Below are 24352 nucleotides of genomic sequence, written 5' to 3'. Positions count from 1 at the left end.
CTAGATAATTTCTTCATTGAGTGGGAAGTTGGATCAGATGATCTCTAAATCCTTTCCAACCTGGAGAATCTCTACATACTAGTTGGGCTCCCAGCCCTGAGGTTTGCATATCTAAAATACATGAATTTGTGATTCTGGGAAAAATCTTTTTAAGTCCAGAAATTAAATAGAAACACTCAAGAAGTGCTGGTGAGATGTGGACAGCTGAAGGTTTTAAGACAGGTAACTAGAAATTGTCAGGAGGAAGCTGCTTTAAAATAGTTTTCCCGTTTTCCTTTAGATGAGGGACTGGCAAACTGTGGTCCACAGGCCCACTGCCTTTTTTTTTTTTTTTTTTTTTTTTTTGCGGTACGCGGGCCTCTCACTGTTGTGGCCTCTCCCATTGCGGAGCACAGGCTCCGGACGCGCAGGCTCAGCGGCCATGGCTCACGGGCCCAGCCGCCCCGCGGCATGTGGGATCTTCCCGGACCAGGGCACGAACCTGTGTCCCCTGCATTGGCAGGCGGACTCTCAACCACTGCGCCACCAGGGAAGCCCTCCACTGCCTATTTTTGTAAATAAAGTTTAGTTGAAACACAGCCGTGTCATTTGCTTATGTATTGTGTGTGGCTGCTTCACACTACAGTGGCAGAGTTGAGTAGTTGGGACAGAGACCTTAGGCCTTACAAAGCCTAAAATATTTGCTATCAAACTAAGTTGTATACTTATATGGATACTATCAAACTTTACAGAAAAAGTTTGCTGATCCCTTACTTTAAATGACTGTTGGGAACAGGAAGTGAATCATGGCAGCTGTGTTGGGGGAAAGGGCAGGGCAAGTTTGATTCTGTACTATTTCAGACCTTCCTGGCCCACTAGGACAGGAAAAAGAACCAGCCTCCAAAATGCTGGATAGGGCCACTTGGAACTGGGTTCAAGACCTTTGGCAGAAAGGAGGTCTGAATGAGAGACAGTGATGTATCTTTCTAGTATGAGTTGGAACTGAGTTAGACACTGGTATGTGTGTTGGGCGGGGGGAGGAAGTTGGCATTAAAGAATGGACTACTCGTCCCTTTCTTCACTTTCCCATGATTTCTGAGGCTTAATATAAACAATTTCCTTCCCACACCCCACTCTTGGGTACAATTAATCACTTCTTCTGAGCTTCTAGTGCACGTACATCAGGTGGTGAAATGTACTAAGTGAAAAGAAGCAGGGTAAGAGGACAGGGAGCAGAAGAGTGGGTGCTATGTTTTGTGAGATGGTCAGGGAGGCCTCTTTTTTTCTATATATATATTATTTTTATTTCTCACTTATACCTCAATGAAGCTGTTATAAAACATATAATAAAAATATTAGGAAATAAATCCAGCAACATATAAAAACATAATAACACATAATCAAGTTTGGTTTATCCTGTGAATGCAAGGTTGGTTTAACATTTCAAAGAATCACTTTAATTCACAATATTAATTGAATAAAGGAGAAAATCAACATGATCATTTAAGTTGATGCAAAAGAAAACCATTGGATAAAATTCCACACCCTACATGATTAAAAAGAAAAAAAAAATCAGCTAATTAGAAATGAAGAGGTACGTCCTCAAGCTGATGAATGACATTTACCAGAAAACCTCTAGTAAACATTATAAGTAACACTGAAATACTGAATCCTTCCCCCACCCAAGGTCAGTAGCAAAGCAGTACGTCCACTCTCATCATTTTACTTCAACATTGTATTTGGGGAAAATAAATGTCTCACAGTTTGGAAAGGAAAAGGCTAAATAGTCATTATTTGCAGAAGACATACCATATATGTAGAAAATCTAAAGGAATCTGCAACAGTTACTAGAAATGATAAGTGATTTTAGCAATATCACCTAATATAGTTAATTTTTTTTTTTCAGGTACACATATTTATTTTTAAAATAAATGTATTTGTTTTTATTTATTTATTTTTGGCTGCATTGGGTCTTCGTTGCTGCGCGTGGGCTTTCTCTAGTTGCAGTGAGCGGGGGTTACTCTTCGTTGCGGTGCATGGGCTTCTCATTGTGGTGGCTTCTCGTTGTGGAGCATGGGCTCTAGGTGCACGGGCTTCAGTAGTTGTGGCATGTGGGCTCAGTAGTTGTGGTTTGTGGGCTGTACAGCGCAGGCTCAGTAGTCGTGGCGCACGGGCCTATTTCCTCCGCGGCATGTGGGATCCTCCCGGACCAGGGCTCGAACTCATGTCCCCTGCATTGGCAGGCAGATTCTTAACCACTGCGCCACCAGGGAAGCCAGGGAGCCCTCTTTATTCTTTTTTTTTTGCGGTACGCGGGCCTCTCACTGTTGTGGCCCCTCCCGTTGCGGAGCACAGGCTCCGGACACATAGGCTCAGCGGCCATGGCTCACGGGCCCAGCCGCTCCGCGGCATGTGGGATCTTCCCGGACCGGGGCACAAACCCGTGTCCCCTGCATCGGCAGGTGGACTCTCAACCACTGCGCCACCAGGGAAGCCCCTCTTTATTCTTATTTTATAATTGGTTCTAGCTTTCTGATTCTTGAAGGCAAGGGTTGGGTCTTAATGATCTCTCTCTAGCACTTGGCAAAATGCTGGGTGCATTACAGATGTTCCATAGATGTCTACTAAATGAATGCATTTTACCTGGATAAACATACTTGATGGGGAGTGCAGGAAGACTGGAAAGAGAGGCATCTGTCTCTTCCCTTTGTGGATGGTCCTGGAGGTAGCAAAGCATTTCTTTCTCTGGCTGTGCTTAGGGCCGAAAGGTCAGAGATAAGTGAAACTCTAACCTCATTTTCGATCCATTTCCTTATTTATTACCCTGGGTAGAAGGGCTGATTTTAGTGAGTCTCTCTTTTGAGGAGGATTCTGCCTAGTGAAACTTACCTTAGGTATGCACAGGGCTTTTCAAAGAGCTTTTGCTGACTTTAACTTTTGCTGTGAGGTAGGTGGGGTTGATATTCTTTTATTTTTTCAGAGGAAGGGTCTGAGACATGAAGAAGATCAATGACTTGGCCAAACAGGGTAGCATTCTTAAAGGAATATGGTCTTTGGAACTAGTCTTGGGTTCACCATCTGGCTGTCGTTACTAGCTGTGTGACCTTGGGCAAGTTTGAGGGTACCGATCCCATAAGGTTATTGTGAAGGCTGAGTAGAATAATAGTAATAGCTACTGTTTGTTGTGACTTATGTGCAAGGCATTCTGCTGAGTGCTTTACATGCCGGGGGATTACATATTGTCTTTGTATGGATGAGAAAACCTCAGAGAAGTAATTTGTTCAAGTAGATAGTCTGGGATTCCTAGAGAAAGCATGTATAGTAAGTACTTACTATATTGTCTGTAGTATAGTCATGCTCAATTTGGGGTTGTCCTTTATTTGTTCCCTTTATACCTTTCTGTTTTTATTGGTCTATGTATAATCAGAATGCCTCACTTTGTAAAAATGCTCAAGAATTTGTAGGGAAGTGCTTTTACACAATGGGAAGAGTCCTGGGTAGAGTCAGGAGACTAAAGTCCTTGGCTTTGCTAAGTTGCTGGAGAAATATTGAGTCTCAGTTCCTTCATTTTTAAAATAAAGGGATTGGGCCAAACAGGCAGTTTTATTTTAAATAAAAGCGGTAGAACACTTTCGTGAGTCATTTGGGGGAAGACCAATATGTTAAGAAGCTGAAATCAGTTGCTTTGGTTGACTGAGTGAGAGAGGGAACCTGACTCGGCCTGCTCAGACCTTCACCCCTGCTCTCTTTTCCCAGGTGACTCTGGAAGGGGTTTGTTCAGTCTGGTTTGAAAGTCAGTGGACTAAATGATCTTTTAGCTGTGTTTTGGCTATGAAATCCCATTCTAAGGAGTGGAAGAAGATCCAGAAATATTTTCTGCTTCAACACTTCCTCCAATAATTAGAACCTCTATGAGTGGTGTGGTTTTCTGGTATTTATGTCATATTTCCATGGCATAGACCTGAAAGCCAGATGGGTCATTGTCCAACAGGAGAAGCACTGTGCAAGTGGCTTGAGGCTTGGGACGAGACCTTTCAGAGCATTACCACGGGACCTGATATCTGTGCTGGCTGTATCTGTTATTGTTAGTTGTTTTCTCCATTTGTAATCCATGAGTAAGTAGCTCCTCGACATCATTTTTATTATTTTCTGTTAATGGTTAGTGCCAAAGGGCTGACCAGCCATTTAATAGTTAGGGGGCTCATTTAGCCCTCTTCATTCATCGAATTTTAAACATTAATTTATGTGCTAGGCTTCCTGCTGGGTGCTGAGAATACAGTGGTGAAAAAGAAACAAGTTGGAGAGATAAAATGAATAAATAAAACTTGAATACATTGTGATAAGTGCTGTGATGGGACCAATACAGCAGACTAAAGCGCAAGAAAGAGGCACCCTGATCTAGCCTGGGGTTTCAGGAAGGAGGTGCTCCAGGAGCTTCCAGGAGGAGGTACTGCCTAAGGTGGGATTTGAAAAACTGAAAAGGAAGTATTATCAAGCTAGTGAAGGCCTGGAGGTGGGAGAGAGCGCAAGGTTTGTGGAAGAACGTCGAGAGTGAAGAGCTACGCGGAGTTTGAAGACGAGGCTGAAGGGGTAGGCAGGGCGGATCGTTAGGACTTCACGTGCCGTGTGGGGAGTGTAGGCTTTGTCCTGAGCAATAAAGGCCCTTTAAAGGATTTTGAGCAGTGGCCAGTGATAACTCTCTTCTCTGTATATTTCAGTAAGTATTTGCTGTATATTCAGTGAGTTTCGCTTTTTCATTCCTTGTGCTACCCTGGTTGATTCATATCAGAGTCTTGAACAGAACATATAAAATTGGCACTAAAAGCCAAATGAATAAAAAAGCAGTGTAATTCCTGGACTCTGCTAATTCAGAAATATCATTTATAGATGGGGCTGTACTTAAGTTTAACATTTTCCTCTCTAAGAAAGAGATTTGTTTATGTAGTATAAATAAGACTTGTTGAGGAGAATGTCTGTTTGGGGTAAGCTGTTTTTTGTTTTTTTTTTTAAACAACTTAAGATATAATTTATGTATCATAAAGTTCCTCTCTTTAAAGTATACAATTTAATGACTGTCTAGCATACTTACGAGGATAAGCTGTTTTAAAGCTCTTTGTATTATAGAAGCATCATATATCATTTGTCCTCCAATAACTGCTGTGCCAGTACAGATCTTTTGTATCTACTCATTTAAAAGTGGTTTATGGCTCCTACTTTTAGTTCAGTCCCCCATCCCTTCCACCCTGTGTATAAAATTGGTAGTTAAGGGGCTTCCCTGGTGGCGCAGTGGTTGAGAAGTCCGCCTGCCGATGCAGGGGACACGGGTTCATGCCCCGGTCTGGGAAGATCCCACATGCCGCGGAGCAGCTGGGCCCGTGAGCCATAGCCACTGAGCTTGCGTGTCCAGAGCCGGTGCTCCGCAACGGGAAAGGCCACAACAGTGAGAGGCCCGCGTACCGCAAAAAAAAAAAAAAAAAAAATTGGTAGTTAAGAATTGTTTTTTGTTTTACTGTACCACTAGGCAAAAGGCCAAAAACAAGGTTTTTTTTGCATGTAGGAAAAGGAGATGGGAATAAGGGAAATGATTTCTTTCTTATAAAAAATATATAGATGTAGGGTTTTTTTTTCCTCTCCATTTTTGGGAATAAAGAAGCCTGTAAGCTGGAAAAAGGAGAAGGGGAGACCAAAGGAGGCACAGGTGAGAAGACAGAGAAAGACAATACCCAGGGAAGCCGAGTGGTGGAGAGGGAAGAATAGTCAGGGAGCTGGGCGATGGAGAGGCTGGGAGGGAGGCAGGCCCTGTGATTTCCAACGCTGCGGAGGCCTTGGTGTTTTTTAAAAGCTGAGCATGGGCTCCACCTGGTGGCTCTAGGCTTTAAGTGCAATTGATGGAGGAGATCTTGGGGTTGGAGAGAAGTGGCATTTAGCATCTCCTCAAATCCTGCTTAAGGTTGTTTCTCTTTTGCCCTGAGCTTTCTCATGGGATCATTGTTGAGTCCATTTTTCTCTCAAATGGAGGCTGTTTTTCTCTTATGGCTCAGACCTTGTTCCCTCCATCCTTTCTCCTAGGTTTAAATCTAATACCAGACTGCATCACCCAGTGCCCTTATTGTTGCTGTCATATTGAACCCCAGGGTCACCGCCTCTCATTTCTCGATGACTATAGTTTCTTGTTTAATGTCACAATTTGCAGCACTAGTCCTGTTAATTTGTGGGCTTTCAATGTACAATTCAGGAATCCTTGCAACACCTTTGCCTCTCAGTATTTCTCTCTTCCAGTGATCTCACCCCTCTCTGTAGCTGGCATTCCCAGAATCGTACTTTAGTTTTTTAACTTTCAAAAAGTTAAGACTACTTTTTTGGAGCAGTTTTCGATTCACAGCAGAATTGAGGGGAAGGTACAGCAATATCCCATATACCCCCTGTCCACTTCCCTCCTCAGTTTCCCCCCCATTATCTCCCATGTACGTTTGTTACAGCTGATGAACCTCCATACACATCATGTTCACCCAAAGTCCATAGTTTGCATTCGGGTTCACTCTTGGTGTTGTACATCCTGTGAGTTTGGACAAATGTATAATGACATGTATCCACCATTATAGTATCATACAGAGTAGTTTTACTGCCCTGAAAATCCTCTGTGCTCTGCCTATTCATACCTCAGTTCTTGACATTATCAATTACTGCAACTCCTTGATAATTTCAATTCCCTGAGATCCCTCTCTGATTACCGTCTCCTATCTTTTCAAGCTCATTCCTCCTAGTACCCTGACTCCAACAATCCTTCAGTCCTCATTGGTACCTTCAATTTATTGGTCCTGTTACATTTTCACTGTTCTTCACATGTTCTTGATGTTCGTGTTTCTCTTTACTGAAGCTCCCTTGTGCACACCTATAATTTCCTCACTCTTTTCTTGCTTTGTTACATTTGCAAACTTCCAACCCTGTTTTCAGTCCAATTCTTTCTCTCTGTGCCTTCACCTGGTCAGCAGAACAAGACTGAATATAAAAATACAACCTTGCTGATTGGTTTCACTTTAAATCATAACCATGAATTTCAGGTGGGCCCTTAATGTTGCCTGGCAATCATTCTATTTTCCATTCACCTAGATGACCATTTCTGAAACCTGTACTACTGTACCCCCTGCCCTTGTCATCATTTTAAGATGATGATCTTGCTTTCTACTTCAGTGAAAAAGCAAAAACAGAAGAGAACTTTATTAGACTACTACCACCACACCTTCCTTCCTACCTACCCACTAACACTTGTACCCATATACTCTGCCTTCCTGCCTCTTATAGATGAACTATCTGTGCTTTTTTGTTGTTTTTGTAATATTATTTTTAAAAATTTGTCTTATTGAAGTATAGCTGATTTACAATGTTGTGTTAGTTTCTGATGTACAGCAAAGTGATTCAGTTATATATATATATGGTTTATTACAGGATATTGAATATAGTTCCCTGTGCTATACAGTCGGACTTTGTTGTTTATCCATTCTGTATATAATATTTTGCATCTTACCTGTGCTGCTATTGCTACGTCATATGGCTGAGTATGTTTAGTTTTTTAAGAAACCACCAAACTGTCTTCTAAAAGTGGCTGTACCATTTTGCATCTTCACTAGCAAGGAGAGTTCCTGTGGTTCACATCCTTACTAGCATTTGGTGTAGTGGTAACTTTAAATTTGCATTTCCCTGATGACAGGTGATGTTGGAGCATCTTTTCATAAGCTTATTTGCCACCTGTAGGTCTTCTTTAGTGAAGTGTCTGTTAAGGTATTCAGCCCATTTTAAAATCAGATTTTCTTATTGTTATCAGACGTGTCCTTTGCAGGTTTTTTTTCCTTCAGTCTGTGGCTTGTCTTCTCATTCTCTTGACATTGTCTTTTGCAGAGCAGTTTTTAATTTTAATGAAGTTCATTTTATCGATTACTCCTTTCATGAATTGTACCTTTGGTGTTGTATCTAAGAAGTCACAGCCAAACCCAGGGTCACTAGGTATTCTCCTTATGATATCTTCTAGGTGTTTTATAGTTTTATGTATTACATTTAGGGCTGTGATCCATTTCAAGTTAGTGTTTGTGAAGGATGTAAGGTCTGTGTCGATACTGATAGTTTTGCACGTGAATGTCCAATTTGTTCTAGCACCATTTGTTGAAAAGACTGTCTTTCTGTTGTATTGCCCTTGCTTCTTTGTCAAAGATCAGGTGACCATATTTCTGTGGGTCTATTTCTGGGCTCTCTGTTCTGTTCCATTAATCTATTTGTCTTTTCTCTCACCAGTATCACACAGTCTTGAATATTGCAGCTTTTATAGTGAGTCTTGAAGTTGGGTAGCATCAGTTCTCCAACTCTGTTGTTCTCCTTCAATATAGCATTGGCTGTACTGGGTGTTTTGCCTCTCCATGCAAATTTTAGAATCCATTTGGCTATATCCACAAAATAACTTGCTGGGATTTTGATTGAGATTGCATTGAATCTAGAGGTCAAATTGGGAAGAACTGAATTTGGATAATATTGAGTGTTAGAATCCACAAACATGGAATATCTTTTTATTTATTTAGTTCTTCATCAGAGTTTTGTGGTTTTCTTCATATAGATCTTGTACATATTGTGAGATTTATACCTGTGTATTTCATTTTAGGAGGTGCTAATACAAAGGGTATTGTGTTTTCAATTTTGAATTCCACGTGTTCATTGCTGGTATATACAGGAACTTGATTGACTTTTGTATGTTAACCTTATATCCTGCAACCTTGCTATAGTTATAATTGCTTATTAGTTCCAGTTTTTTTGTTGATTCATTTAGATTTTCTACATAAGACAGTCATATCATCTGTGAACAAAGACAGTTTTATTTCTTCTTTCCCAATCAGTATACCTTTTCTTCTCTTTTCCTGTCTTACTGTGTTAGCTAGGACTTCAGTAAATTTTGAGAAGCTGTGATAGGAGGGGACATCCTTGCCTTGTTCTTGATCTTAGCGAGAAAGCTTTGGACTTCCCACAATTAGGTATGATGTTATCTGTAGGGTTTTTTGTAGATGTGAGGAAGTTCCCCTCTGTTCCTACTTTGCTGAGAGTTTTTATTATGAATGGTTATTGAATTTTGTCAAGTGCTTTTTTGCATCTATTAATATGATCATGTGATTTTTCTTCTTTAACCTGTCAGTGTGGTGGATTTCATTTATTGATTTTTGAATACTGAACCAGCCCTGCATACCTGGGACAAATCATGCTTAGTTGTGGTGTATAATTATTTTTATACAGTGTTGGATTTCATTTACTAATATTTCATTAAGGATTTTTGTATCTGTGTTCATGAGAGATATTGGGCTGTAGTTTTCTTTTCTTGTAATGTCTTTGCTTTTGTTGTTAATGTAATGCTGGCATCAAAGGACAAGTTAGGAAGTATTCCCTTTGCTTCTCTTTTTGGAAGAGGTTGTAGATACTTGGTATAATTTCTTGGTATAATTTCATCAGTGAAATGATGGGCCTGGCGCTTTCTGTTTTGCAAGGTTATTAAATATTGATTCAATTTATTTAATAGATACAGGTCTATTAAGATTGTGTTTTTCTTCTTGTGTGAGTTTTGGTAGATTGTGTCTTTCAAGAATTGATTTCATCTAAGCTATCAAGTTTGTGTGCATCGAGTTATGCATAATATTCCTTTATTATCCTTTTAGGGTCCATGGGATCTGTAGTGACGTCCCTCTTTCTTTTTTTAAAAAAATATTTATTTATTTGGTTGTGCCAGGTCTTAGCTGTGGCAGGTGGGCTCCTTAGTTGTGGCAGGTGGGCTCCTTAGTTGTGGCATGCGAACTCTTAGTTGCGGCATGCATGTGGGATCTAGTTCCCTGACCAGGGATCAAACCTGGGCCCCCTGCATTGGGTTATTAGTAATTTGTGTTTTCTCTCTTTTTTTTTTTTTCTTAGTTAGCCTGGCAAGAGGCTGATTGATTTTATTGATATTTTCAAAGAACCAGCTTTTGGTTTCATTGATTTTTTTTCTCTATTGATTTTCTGTTTTCAGTTTTATTGATTTCTACTCTAATTTTTATTATTTCTTTTCTTCAGTTTACTCTGGTTTTAATTTGCTCTTCTTTTTTCTAGTTCCCTAAGATAGGAGTTTATTGATTGTAGATCTTCATTCTTTACTAATATATTCATTCAGTGCTATAAATTTGCCTCTAAGCATTGCATTTGCTACACCCCACGACTTTTGATAAAGTTGTATTTCATTCTCATTTGGTTCAAAATACTTAAAACATTTCTCTTGAGATTTCTTCTTTGACCCATGTTTAATCTCCACATATTTTGGAATTCCAGCTATCTTTCTGGTACTGATTTCTAGTTCCATTCCATTGTGGTCTGGGAGTAGACATTGTATAATTTCTTTTAAACTTGTTTGGGTGTGTTTTATGACCCAGAATGTAGTCTGTCTTGGTGAATGTTCCATGTGAACTTGAGAAGAATGTTTATTTTGTTGTTGGATGAAATAGTCTATAGATGTCCATTATATCCAGTTGATTGATGGTGTTGCTGAGTTCAGCTATGTCCTTACTGATTTTCTGCCTGCTGGATCTGTCCATTTATCATAGAGAGGTGTTGAATTCTCCAACTATAGTAATTGATTTATCTATTTCTCCTTGCAGTTCAATCAGTTTTTGCCTCACATATTTTGATGCACATACACATTAAGGACTGTTGTCTTCTTGGAGAATTGACCCCTTTATCATTATGTTATATCCCCCTTTCCCCTTGATAACATTCCTTGTTCTAAAATCTGCTATCTGAAATTAATGTAGCTACTCCAGCTTTCTTTTGATTAGTGTTAGATGGTATATCTTTCTTTTTTTTTTTTGCGGTACGCGGACCTCTCCCATTGCGGAGCACAGGCTCCGGACGCGCATGCTCAGCGGCCATGGCTCACGGGCCCAGCCGCTCCGTGGCACGTGGGATCTTCCCGGACCGGGGCGCGAACCCGCGTCCCCTGCATCGGCAGGCTGACTCCCAACCACTGCGCCACCAGGGAAGCCCTGGTATATCTTTCTTGATCCCTTTACTTTTAATCTATATATGGCTTTATTAAAATTTAAAGTGGGTTTTTAAAAAAAAAATATTTATTTATTTTTGGCTGCATTGGGTCTTTGTTGCTGCACCTGGGCTTTCTCTAGTCGTGTGAGTGGGGGCTACTCTTCACCGTGGTGCGCAGGCTTCTCACTGCGGTGGCTTCTCTTATTGCGGAGCATGGGCTGTAGGCGTGTGGGCTTCAGTAGTTGTGGCATTATTGCTATTATTATTTTGAAAAATTATCTGTTAGATAAGAATAGGAACAATTAAAATTTTTATTTTACTTGGACTTATTCCTTCTCTAATGCTCGTCCTTTTTTTTTTATGTGTTCTGAGTTTTTGACCTATATCATTTTCCTTCTTACTGAAGAACTTCTTTTAACATTTTTTGTAGGGTGGGTCAACTGGCAACAGATCCCCTCAATTTTTATTTGTCCTAGAAAGTCTTTACTTCTCCTTCACTTTTGGAATTGACTTTTTTTTAATTTATTTTTTATTTTTGGCTGTGTTGGGTCTTAGTTGCAGCATGCGGGATCTTCGTTGCGGCATGTGGGATCTTTTGTTGTGGTGCATGGGTTCTCTCTAGTTGTGGTGCATGGGTTTTCTCTTTCTAGTTGTGGTACACAGGCTCCAGAGCACATGGGCTTTGCAGTTGTGGCATGTGAGCTCCAGAGTGCATGGGCTCTGTAGTTTGCAGCACGCAGGCCCTCTAGTTGAGGCACACGGGCTCAGTAGTTGTGGCACGTGGGCTTAGTTGCCCTGTGGCATGTGGGATCTTAGTTCCCAACCAGGGATCAAACCCGCATCTCCTGCGTTGGAAGGTGGATTCTTTACCACTGGACCACCAGGGAAGTCCCTCTCCTTCACTTTTGAAGGATAATTTTGTAGGGTACAGCAGTCTACATTGGTGGTGTTTTTCTCTCAACATTTAAAATATTTCACTCTACTGTCTTGTCACTTGCATGATTTCTGAGAAGTCAGATGTTAATTCTTATCTTTGTTCCTCTGTAGGTAATGTGTTTATTCCTCTGGGTTCTTTTAGGATTTTTCCTTTATCTTTGATTTTCTGTAGTGTGAATATGATATGCCTTGGTGTTTTTGTTTTTGTTTTTAGCATTTATCCTGCTTGGTGTTCTGAGCTTCCTGAATCTGTGGTTTGGTGCTGACATTAATTCGGGGAAATTCTGTCATTATTTGCTTCAAATTTTTCTTCTCTTCCTTTCTTCTTCTGGTATTCCTGTTACACATGTGTTACACTTCTTGTAGTTATCCCACACTTCTTGTAGTTATCCCACACTTCTTGTAGTTATCCCACACTTCTTGGATATTCTGTTCCATTTTTTTGCAGTCATTCTTTCTCTTTGCTTTTCAGGTTTAGAAGTTTCTACTGACATATCCTCAAGCTCAGAGATTCTTTACCAGCTGTGTCTAGTTTACTAATGAGACAAAGGCATTTTTCATTTCTCTTGGTGTTTTTGATCTCTAACGTTTCTTTTTGATTCTTTTCTGTAATTTCTGTTTCTTTTCTTACATTACCCATATGACCTTGCATGTTGTCTAATTTTTCCATTAGAGTCTTTAGCATATTAATCATAGTCATTTTGAATTTCTGTCTGAATTCTAACAGCTCTTCCATATCTGAGTCCGGTTCTGATGCTTGCTCTGTTTCTTTAAACTGTGTTTTTGTCTTTTAGTATGCCTTGTAATTTTTTGTTGAAAGCTGGACATGATGTCCTGGGTAAAAATAACTTAGGCAAGTAGGCCTTTAGTGATGTTGTGGTATAGTGTTGGGGAAGGGGAAGTATCCTGTTGTCCCATGATCAGGTCTCAGTGTTTTAGTAAGCCTGGGCCCCTGGGCTATGAATTTCACAAGTGCTTCTCAATGTCAGGTCCTACGTGCCACCCCTCTCCCTACCCCATCCCCTAGGTGGTACAGGATGGCTGGAGTTGGGCATATTCCTTCCACCATGTAGAAAGTTAGAGGTAGCTGGAGTTGGGTATTTTCCTTCCCCCAGGTTAGTTAGGCTCGGATAAGACTCTAATAGGTTAGACCCTGGTTTCAAAATGGTTAATTTACCCTCCTCCAGCTGGAAGCATGAGGGGATTTTTTCCCATCTTCACTGTGGGAACCTGATACAGCTCCTGGAGGTAAAGCTCACAAAATGTGGTGCATCCCCCACCTAAGACTGAGACAGCCTCTGTTGTTTTTGACTCCCAAAGTTGTCCACCCTGAGCCTCGAGAAGTTTGTCAGTTGCAGTTTAGGTTTTCCTACCCTGGTATTAGTTCCTGTGGAGGTTTCTACTCCTGCATTTCTGCTCTGGTAAATTGTGTTCTCTGTATCCACTTGTCTGTTTAACTTTGGGGGAAGCAATTTTCTCTGTAACCTCAGTTCTCTGATGGATCTAAGAAGAGTTGTTGATTTTGTTTGTTCAGCTTTTTACATGTTAGGAAGAGGTGATGACTTTAGAAGCTCCTTACATGCTGGACCAGAAACTGAAAGTATGCCCTACCATCTCTATGTATTTTACTTCTTTTGTGCCTTAATGTTTTTAAAAATTATTTTTTATTTTGGCAAAAAATGCATAACATAAAATGTATAATCTTAACCATTTTTAAATGTACACTTTTTTAGTAGTGTTAAGTATATATACACACTGTTGTCCAACCAATCTCTGGAACATTTTTTATCTTGCAGAACTGAAAGATAAAAATGGTTCTATACCCACTGAACAACAAGTCCATATTTCCTCTTTCCCTCAGCCTCTGGCCATCACCATTCTACTTTGTTTTTATGAATTTGACTACTCCAGGTACCTCATATAAGTGAAATCATATAGTATTTGTCTTTTGTGACTGGATTATTTCACTTAGTACAACGTCCTCAAGGTGCATCCATGTTGAAGCGTCAGAATTTTCTTCCTTTTTAAGATTGAATAACATTTCATTGTATGTATAAACCACATTTTGTGTATCCATTCATCCATTGATGGACATTTAGGTTGCTTCCACCTTTTGGCTCTTGTGAAAATGCTGCTATGAACATAGGTATGGGGACTTCCCTGGCGGTCCAGTGGTTAGGACTCTGCGCTTCCACTGCAAGGGGCCTGGGTTTGATCCCTGGTTGGAGAAGTAAGATCCCGCAAGCTGCACAGTGTGGCCAAAAGAAAAAAAAAAAAAAAACAGGTGTGCAAACATCCCTCTGAGATCATTCTTTCATTTTTTGGATATATATCCAGAAGTGGAATTGCTGGGTCATATGATAATTAGTTTTTAATTTTTTGAGGAACCACCATCATGTTTTTCCATAGTAGCTATAGCATTTTCCCACCAACAGTGTACAAGGGTTCCAGTTATCCACATCTGTACACTTTTTGTTTTTTGATACTAGTCGTCCTTGGATATCATCTTTGGAGAAATGTCTATTCAAGTCCTTTTCCCATTTTTTTTTTTTTTTTTCCTTTTCCCATTTTTAAATCAGGTTCTTTTTCGCTGTTAAGTTGTAGAAGTTCTTTATATATTCTGCTTATTAATGCCTTATCAGATATATGATTAATATCTATTCTTAACAAGGTCTAACGTTAGTTATAATAACACTATCCTCTTCGCAAAGAATATAACATTCTAAGAACACTTGAATTCTGATTTCTCTCTTTATGATTTACATGTTATTACTGTTTAGAGTTTCAGTTCCACTTTGGGGAGAAGGAGCAGGATAAAACCAATCCCTAATTGATTTTTATTGTTTAACTGAATCAATCAGTGCTTGTCTGGGTTAATTTCTTTTCCTTCTTGCATCTAATGCCTTCTTTAAATGATCAGTTTCTGTATTCTGAAGTACGTCTATCAATAGTTTTTTCAGTGATAAACACTTAAATTTTTATTTTCCTTTTATTTGTTCTTAAAGTGTTTCTGACTAATTATATCTTTCTTTCATAGTTTCTCTTGGTATTTACTTCTAGGAGATTTACTTCTAGGTTAGTTATTTTCTCTTAGAACTTTTAAAGATGTTATCATGTCTTTTTTTTTTTTTGTTATCATGTCTTTTATCTTCTTGGTGTCCACTTAAAAGTTTCTGCTGAGAATCCAGTTCAGTTGTTATTTCTTCATAGACTATTTGCTCCCCCCCACCCCTTACTGCTTTTAAAATATCTTGTGGTATTCTGCTGTATCCTTATGATGCTTCTAGGTGCAGATTTTATTTTTATCCTTCTTGGGTTGGACTTTTGCTTCCTGAATATCGAACAGTTGGTCATGTAAATGAGGCATTTTTCTGCGTCTTTTTGCCATGCTGCCATTGGTGGCATTCTTCATTAGGGTGAAACTAGGCATCAGCCGTAAAGAACCAGTGTTTTCCTGCAGGTTTAGTCAAATTCAGTCATTCAACACCTGCCATGTTCTAGGCACAAGAATTACATATGGGAACTCTTTACAACTGGGAGTTGAAGTAGAGGTTTTAGATTTGCTTCCTGACATGCTTTCTGCTTTTCTTCTGTAGACTGATAATGGTCTCGAGCTGCCAAAGAAGGTTGTGGATGCCAAGAGAAAGGTAACCGTTTCTCATCCCCTCGAGTGGAATTGGGTGCCTCTAGGAGCCCACATTGGCTGGCAGTAGACATGGCTGAATTTACAAGCTACAAGGATACTGCTTCCAGCCGCCACCTGCGGTTTAAGTTACAGAGTCTAAGCCGCCGTCTTGATGAGTTGGAGGAAGCCACTAAAAACCTCCAGAAAGCAGAGGATGAGCTCCTGGATCTCCAGGACAAGGTGATTCAGGCGGAAGGCAGCAACTCCAGCATGTTGGCTGAGATTGAAGTGCTGCGTCAGCGAGTGCTGAGAATCGAAGGCAAAGATGAGGAAATTAAGAGAGCAGAGGATCTCTGTCAGCAGATGAAGGAGAAACTTGAGGAGGAGGAAAACCTCACCCGGGAGCTAAAATCTGAGATTGAGCGGCTTCAGAAACGAATGGCTGAACTGGAGAAGCTAGAGGAGGCCTTTAGCAGGAGTAAGAATGACTGTACCCAACTGTGTTTGAGCCTGAATGAGGAGAGAAACCTGACAAAGAAAATCTCCTCTGAGCTGGAAATGCTCAGGGTCAAAGTGAAAGAACTAGAATCTTCTGAGGACCGGCTGGATAAAACTGAGCAGAGTTTAGTGTCAGAGTTAGAAAAGCTGAAATCATTAACTCTGACCTTTGTAAGTGAGAGAAAATACTTGAATGAAAAGGAGAAAGAAAACGAGAAACTGATAAAAGAGCTCACTCAAAAATTGGAGCAGAACAAAAAAATGAACCGAGATTATACAAGGAATGCTTCTAACCTTCTGGAAAGGAATGACCTACGAATTGAGGATGGTATCTCTTCCACACTGCCATCCAAAGAATCAAGAAGGAAGGGAACTCTGGACTATCTAAAGCAGGTAGAGAATGAAACAAGAAACAAATCAGAAAATGAAAAGAACCGAAATCAGGAAGACAACAAAGTAAAAGACCTTAACCAAGAGATTGAGAAACTTAAGACACAAATCAAACATTTTGAATCTTTGGAGGAAGAGCTTAAGAAAATGAGGGCCAAAAATAATGACCTTCAGGATAATTACTTAAGTGAACAAAATAAAAACAAACTCTTAGCCAGCCAGCTGGAGGAGATAAAGCTACAAATCAAGAAACAGAAAGAACTAGAGAACGGGGAGGTAGAAGGGGAAGATGCTTTCCTGTCCAGCAAAGGCAGGCACGAGAGGACTAAGTTTAGAGGGCATGGGAATGAGGCACCTGTGTCCAAGCAGACACCCCGGGAACTGTCCCCTCAGCATAAGCGGGAAAGGCACCGAAACAGGGAATTTGTTCTCAACAATGAAAACTATCCTCTGAGCAACAGGCAGGTTTCCTCTCCCAGCTTTACCAACAGGAGGGCAGCCAAAGCTTCCAACACAGGGGCAGGTGCAGACAGTACGACTCAGGAGACAAAGAGAACTGAAGATCGACTCGCATCTGTCTCCTCTCAGAGTGAAGGGAAGAAGTCCAGGGAACAGCCGTCAGTGCTTAGCCGCTACCCGCCAGCTGCCCAGGAGCACAATAAAGTTTGGAAGGGCACTCCCAAGCCAGGTACTGAGAGTGGGCTGAAGGGGAAAGTAGAGAAGACGACACGAACATTTAGTGATACCACCCATGGATCTGTTCCCAATGACATATCAGAGAGAGGTGACAAGGCTTCTGACACCTCCACCGAGGCCCTCTTTGGCAAGAGGGGGCAGGTGCCTGGCAATGGAAGTCAAATAACTCAGGCTGCAGACTCTGGCAGTTCTAAGGCCGTGGGAGCTCTGGCAACATCTAGAAGATCTTCCTCAGAAGGGCTCTCTAAGGGGAAAAAGGCTGCCAACGGCCCAGAGGCTGATACCAGTTTCCCAAATTCCAAGGCTCCACCTTTATCAAAGTATCCTTATAGCTCCAGAAGCCAAGAGAACATCTTTCAGGGCTTTTCAACCCCCAATAAAGAAGGAGTTGATCAACCCATAGCAGTTGTGATGGAAGACAGTAGTCAGCATGAGGCCCTGAGATGTCGAGTCATCAAATCCAGTGGCAGAGAGAAGCCAGACTCAGATGACGATATGGACATGGTGTCTCTTGTTACTGCCAAATTGGTAAACACAACCATTACTCCAGAGCCCAAGCAACAGCCCAACTCTAGAGAAAAGGCCAAATCCCGAGGGGGACTTAGAACCTCCCTCTTTGAGAATGATAAAGATGTGGGAACAGAAAATGAATCTGGGAAACCTGTCAGAGCCTCCACCAATGCCGTGGAGCCCCCAGAGGCCAATGGTGCCGGGGTAAAAAGCCAGCGGCCCTTTAGCCCCAGAGAGGCCTTGCGATCTAGAGCCATCATCAAACCTGTCATCATTGATAAGGATGTGAAAAAAGTCATGGGAGGATCTGGAACCGAGGCCACATTGGAAAAACAGAAGTCTACTTCCAAACCAGGGCCAAACAAAGTGACAAGCAGTATAACTATCTACCCCTCTGACAGCAGCAGCCCGAGAGCTGCTCTAGGCGAGGCCCTGCGGGAGAGGCACACATCCACCAGCAACATCCAGGTTGGGCCACCAGAGCTCATGTCGGTTAGTAACCATGTCAGCTCCCCCTTTGAGCTCTCCATTCACAAACATGACATCACCCTGCAGTTCACAGAAGCTGAAAGAATGGGAGATGGGGCCCTGAAGAACAGGCCAGAAACGGTGGTCTCTCGGAGCAGCATTATAATCAAGCCATCAGATCCTGTGGAGAGGAATAGCCATGCACCCACAGCGGAGACAATCAGGTGGAAAAGCCATAGTGGCCCTTTAGAAGTGGGCTCGTCAGATGCCAGACACGTTACTGTGAGAAATGCCTGGAAGAGTAGGCGAGACTTGAACTCTTTAGAAGACCCCCCAACTCGAATAGGTAAAAATGTGGAATCTACCAACACGTACATCCAGAGATCTTCCACAGACTATTCAGACCTTGAACAGCCCAGCTCATACCTTGTTGAGCAGGGCACTCGAAGGGTAGGCAACTCAGGGGATGCCCCCGAGCTCTCCTCCAGAAGAACCCAAAGCAGCCTCACCGTGTCAGAGGTGCTCACTCGTCGGAATCGGGTAGGAGATACTGTCACGGCTGAAGCCTGGAACCACTTGGCAGGCATGGTAAGTCCCACTTCTTTCCCTCTCTCCTGTTCTCCTTCCACTTTCCCCTTTTCTCCTTTCCTTTCTTTTTTGTTCCCCTCTGCCCTGGCCTGTGTGACTCAGGATTATGGAGACTGGGGCTGAGAAACACTGAATAGAACTGGGTAGTTCAGAGAACTGTTGAAAATAATGTGGATTTGGCCTTAAAGAAGAATGAAGTACCTTGAAGAAGGTATTTGGCAGAGAGCAGCATGAATTTCCAAAATCTTTTCCCCAATTTGTCTCCTTCATTTTGCCTTCACATATGAAGGCTACAGAAAAGGAGAGAGATGTGGCCTCTGTTCTCTTGGTTTGCCAGGGTCGCCAAAGGAGCTCCCCTTATAGCCCCACAGAGCAGTACCTAGAAGCACAAGAATCAGCTGCAGCTGCTGGGAGGTTCCGGGGTAAAGGAGGAAGCACAGTGGCTTTCTGTAGAGCAGAGATGGAGCCAAGGAAATGAGTTCTTTGGCTGCCTCAGTTTAGGCAATCTTTGCCAGCTGCTGGCATGTAGGGGCGGAGGAGAGCTGGGGCTTACACTGGGCCTACTTGGATAAGCGTCATGCCCGAGCATCCCTTTTTGTCCCAGACACCTATGTAGCCCATTATGTCATCAGGCTGAGGGCAGGGCTGGTTCAGTGTGGCTTGTTACTGGGTAGACAAATCTAGAATCTCTCCTTATATGAGGGTCAGAGTGCCAGCGCAACATATGAAGGGGAAGCCCCCAGGAGTGTCTTTTAGATGTGAGTCCTGTGATGAAGAAAGATGTTTTTGACCTAGAGATTGTTCCCTTCTTTTATTATTTGTTTAAATATTTATTTTTGGCTGCGCCAGGTCTTAGTTGCAGCACGCGGGACCTTTCATTGCGGTGTGTGGGCTTCTCTCTAGTTGAGGCGCGCGGGCTCTAGAGCATGCAGGCTTAGTTGCCCCATGGCATGTGGGATCTTAGTTCCCCAACCAGGGATCGAACCTGCGCCTCCTGCATTGGAAGGTGGATTCTTAACCATTGGACTACCAGGGAAGTCCCTGTTCCTTTCTTTTAAAAGGCAGGTGGTGACTGTGTGTGAAGTTGAAAAGCCCTGAGTTTTACAGGGTACTTTAAAGCACTTCCCCACCCGCTGTCTTATTCAGTCTCTCCAACAGCCCTGGTGTGTGTGTGGGGATATTATCCCCATTTTTTAGATGTAGAAACGGAGGGTCAGTGACACAAAGGGTCTCTTCACCAAGGCCACCCAGGTGAATTACTGGAAGAGCTAAGATTTGAACCCAAGATTCTTGTCTCTAAATCCAATGCTCTTTTTTACCTTGCCAACCAGACTTTCTCACTCATTCTTTGATCTGCATTAGCTGGGGAGGAGCAACAAGAACATTAAAAAGGCAGAATTCTGGTAGAAGACGAGTGCAGAGAAAGTTGGATGAAGCTGAAACTGTGGATGTCTGAGAAATATAGGGTGAGGGGCACATATGAGATGAGATATGGTAGGAAAGGTAGGAAAGGTATACGTGAGCTTTTTGGTAGTCTGTAGGTGGGAAGTAGGATAAGAGCTGTCCAGCTTCCTTTTCATACTTCCCTGCCTCTCCAGCAAGCAAATGGCTCTGACCCTGAGAGGCCTGCAGCCTGCACGTGCAACACTCCAGTAATGCTGGCCCCTACTTGGAGGTCCCACCCCAGTGGCCCTGTTCCTGGTCCTGTCCCTTTTTAGGGCTCCTGTTCAGCTGTGAGCCTCCCAGTTCTACCCTAGGAGCTCTCGGCAGCTTGGAGTTCGTAGGTGGAACTTTGACACTGGCCAGTCCTTTGCAGTTCTGCTGTGGTTGGTCTGCACCACATCTCCCTGTTAGAGAGGGCCATTGGGGTGGGGAGTGAGGGTGTCTTATTATTCACTGTATTGTTCTCTGCAGCTGACTTTTGTCATCTGTTGGCACAGGAGGAAGGTGACGACTGCACACTCAGTGTCTACAGGCGACTGCACAACTCCCTCGAAAGGTCTGAACTGTCTGCAAAGCCGGGGCTGCCCGAGCCTGGGCGACCCCGGGCTGAGGAACGGTTACGGCCAAACAGGCCCTGTGCTGAGGAAAACTGAGCCCGCTGGTGAGGTCTGCTGTCTCCTCTGCTCCTGCTTCTCAGCTCTTGTGCCTTCCTGCCCTGTGAAGGAGCCAGGCTAGAAACCAGGCCTTGGCTGGGAGACTGGCAGAGAGCCAGGCTGTGGCTTCTTTTTTGCCAGTTGGCCAGAGGGAATCAGAAACTACAAGCTGGACATGGTCACCCAGGGCCAGCTTTCCCTGATGCATGAGTCTTCTCTCCTTGTCCCCGTCTCCCAGGTAGGATGGGCCACTCTGGCCCCCAAATGAGGAAAGACATAGAAACCCGTTGTATCCCCACCACACAACAGCAGCCAAATCTCTTCCTCTGCTCCTTGGTGGGTTCTGTGTCATAGGGCAACCCCTTCTGTGGTTAACGTTCTGATTTCTTAGTCTCTTCACCGCATCCAGTTCACTCCTCATTTGCCCCAGGGGCCTATGCACCCACCAGCCATCAGCTCCATCTAGGGGGTTCCATTTCTTCCCCTGTGGAGTTCCTCAGACTTTTACAGGGGTTTATGGAACTACCCTTTAGGTTGAAGTTTCTCTGACTGGGCCCCCGGGCTGACCATTGATTCCTGGGGGCAGAGCACATGGGTACCCACCTACTGGAATGACATCACACCCCCCCCCCCCCCCAACCCCGGCTCTCTGTTCACCTTCCAAAGGCACCTGGAAGTGCACGAGCCTCATGCATCTCCTTCCCTGGGCACCAACATGCTGCTGGCCTTGCCTGCTCCTCTCCTGTGGCTGGAGACTTCAGGCTGACTTTGTTGTTTTCTCCTTTGGAATACTCCCAGACTAACCTGGGCCTGACCCAGCATACTCTGCCTTCTAGGAAGCGCCAGCACAGGGGAAAGTAGACAGGAAGAAGCGATTTCCCCTTAGTCACTCCACAAAGCAATGGCTCCATGAAAGGCATGGACTTTGTTCCTCCTCCTCATCCCCCGTGGAGGAGGTATCGCACTTTACCAAGCTGATGCATTCCTACAGAAGTGGGCCCATGATTTCTGCAAACCAACTATCATTATGATGACTTCATTGGAGGAAAGGTAATACGTGCCATCAACGGCCCTAGATTCATACATTTCAAAATGTAGCAAACCTTTCAGGAAGCCACATAAAGAAAAATTGATTAGATTCCTTATACCAATCACTTGGGGAAAGAACCGTACATTCTTGGCACTGCTTTTTCTATAGCATTCTTTCAGTTCAAAGAAGGGATCCCCTTTCAAAGGCTACCTTTATGAAGCAGACACTGTTCCTTCATAGTGAAAGAGCATTAGAGTGGAAGTCAGGAAAGCTGAATTTTCTTCATGGCTTTGTACTTCCTTGCTACGTGACCTTGGGCAAGTCATTGTCCTCTTGGGGCCTCAGTTTCCCTATCTGTAAAATGAGTTCTTTGAAATGGATGGTCTCTAAGGATCCTAAATCTGGCATTCTAAGATTTTTGTTTCCTCCCTGTGGGGGGTGATTCTTAATCGTGGAAGGTATTGTCCAAATGGGTTTACATGTGTCCTTCCCATCGCCTTTGTTTTCCTGGGCCTTATTCTTTCCAGTTCCCCATGTTTTAATGTCATGAGGATGAACTCAGAGAAGTTCCCTTGGCATCACTTTTCCAGTTTATACAGTGAAAGGGTGAGGTTAGATGGTCTCTGCAGCCCTTTTCAATACCAACCTTGCCCAGTGCCACATAGCAGGCCATGTGCTTTCCACAGCACAAGGTGTGTATATCTCCTGTTCCAGTGCTTCTTGAATCTTCTCTGCCTCCGCTCAGGGTGGGAACCAGCGTTTGCCCCTCCCTTGTCTGCATCAGATTTGGCGATCCTGGAGGAGGCTTGGGGAGCACCTACTTGACTTTCATGGACAGGAGTGTTTTGCTTATACTTCCATTTTCTGGAGTTTGCCAATCTAAGGGTATTTGTCACATGGCTTTTGCCTTTTCTTCACATTGCTGCCTCAGATACTCAAGATGCTGTTTTCAAAATCTCTTCCTGCTGCTTTTCCTGGGTCATTGGCTCAAGGCTGCAACCTCTCACTTGTAGCCTTCCTGCCATTCTTCTTAACTGGTTGTCAACCCTGAGAGTCCAAAGGAAACAGACCCCTGTGGCGGTCAACTGAGGCTATAGGAAATTAGGTCTGTGGTTCGTTGCTGGTGGAAACAGAAGGGTGCCAAACGATGCCTATAAAGATCTCGCCAGTAATTCTTGTCTTTTTGGGCGTTGGGAGCCCTGGATTCTGGTGCTGTAGCTCCTGGTGCCAAAGTCTGGATCTTTCCACATTTTAGCAGCACCAACATCTGCCACCACCCAGAATGCTCTGTGGAAGAGGGGCAGCTATGGTGCCCTTTTGCTGGGGCTGCTGTCTTAAAATCTGAGTGCAATAGGGTTTGATTGTAACAGTTATTTCAGGATAAATATTGTTTCCTTAATCTGCACACTTTCTAGAGCCGCTGTAAAATAGATTTTATTTTTAAATGTCCTCAGCATTGCAGAAAATATATTTGTAATAGCAAGTGAACGCTAGAGGCTCAGTTCCTCTGGGCTTCAAATGGCTGGCAAGGCTGGCCGTCAAATTCCAAAGTTGGAAGGCCTGTTTCTGAAAAGCAACCTAGGTGTGACCGTCTGGACCCAGGCCTCACCATCAGGGGTCCTGGGGGAAACTTCCAAATGGGAGACCTGGTAGTTGAATAGTTGTCTAATCAAGCCAAATATTCCCTCTGTCCCAGCCAACAAATCCACTTTTATGACCAGCCTCTTCTGCAGCTTGGCTCTAACTCGGAATTTTACTGGCAGGTGCATGGGGTGTGGGAGGGTTCCTAGTAAGGTCTGGGAAGCTGGCACTCCAGAGCTGCTTGCTTGGAGAAAGTAGAGCTGGCTCAGTGCTAGGAGCTGGTCTCCTCCACCTGCCCCCGCCTGTCTGAGAAAGCTGCAGGGACGGTGGGCAGAGAAGTTGCGGCTGTTTCTGCTTTTGTGTAGCAAGGAAACAGTTCCCGGGTGGGCCACAGGGATTTGCAGTGGGGCCAAGAATTCCAGCCTTGGTCACAGGCAGGCCTGCACGTGACGCTATCACCCTCGTGGGGTGTGGGAGCGTCTGTGTTGGTCTTGGACTTGCCATCCTGGGGCAGTTTTAGTTCTTTATATTTAGTGGGTTAGTGCCATGTGCTATCGTTTCCCAGTAAAGGAATAGGGACCCTGCCCCTGGGTCCCCAGCTGCCTTTGTTGGTGTGGGTTTATCATTACTCTGACAAGACTGCTTTGGAAGAGCTGCTTTTAGGGATTACCTTTTAAATACCCCAGGGTGGGGAACAACAGGGTTCTCCTCAAAGCCTCACAACCAAGGTCATAGGGAAAGGGGCCCTACTTTCCTGCTGCTTCACAGCTCAGAACATGTACTGAATGGAATGTATTTTTAAGAGAATAAAGTCTATTTTTTTTTTTTTTTTTTTTTTTGTATTTTAAAGATCGGGAGGGCTAGGGAAGTAGCCCTCAAATAAACTGTTATCACATTATAGGCCCCCTTGCTAGGGGA

The 24352-nt window shown here is 43.2% G+C and overlaps 1 protein-coding gene across 3 annotated transcripts in view; it reads left to right on the top strand.

Annotated features, from left to right (window-relative positions):
• LUZP1 (leucine zipper protein 1) overlaps positions 1–24352 on the top strand; it is an 81158-nt gene extending 56806 nt beyond the window's left edge. For all 3 annotated transcript variants that reach the window (XM_032621359.1, XM_032621340.1, XM_032621349.1), the window contains 2 exons: positions 15549–18727; positions 20668–24352. In XM_032621359.1, the coding sequence (XP_032477250.1) occupies positions 15668–18727; positions 20668–20823 (3216 nt within the window). In that variant the 5' untranslated portion in view covers positions 15549–15667 and the 3' untranslated portion in view covers positions 20824–24352. The remainder of the gene's footprint in view (positions 1–15548; positions 18728–20667) is intronic.

Source organism: Phocoena sinus, chromosome 1, assembly GCF_008692025.1.
Source record: "Phocoena sinus isolate mPhoSin1 chromosome 1, mPhoSin1.pri, whole genome shotgun sequence".
In the NCBI taxonomy this organism is placed as follows: domain Eukaryota; kingdom Metazoa; phylum Chordata; class Mammalia; order Artiodactyla; family Phocoenidae; genus Phocoena; species Phocoena sinus.
Note: the sequence above shows the minus strand (reverse complement) of the source record. Positions and strands in the feature narration are given on the sequence as shown.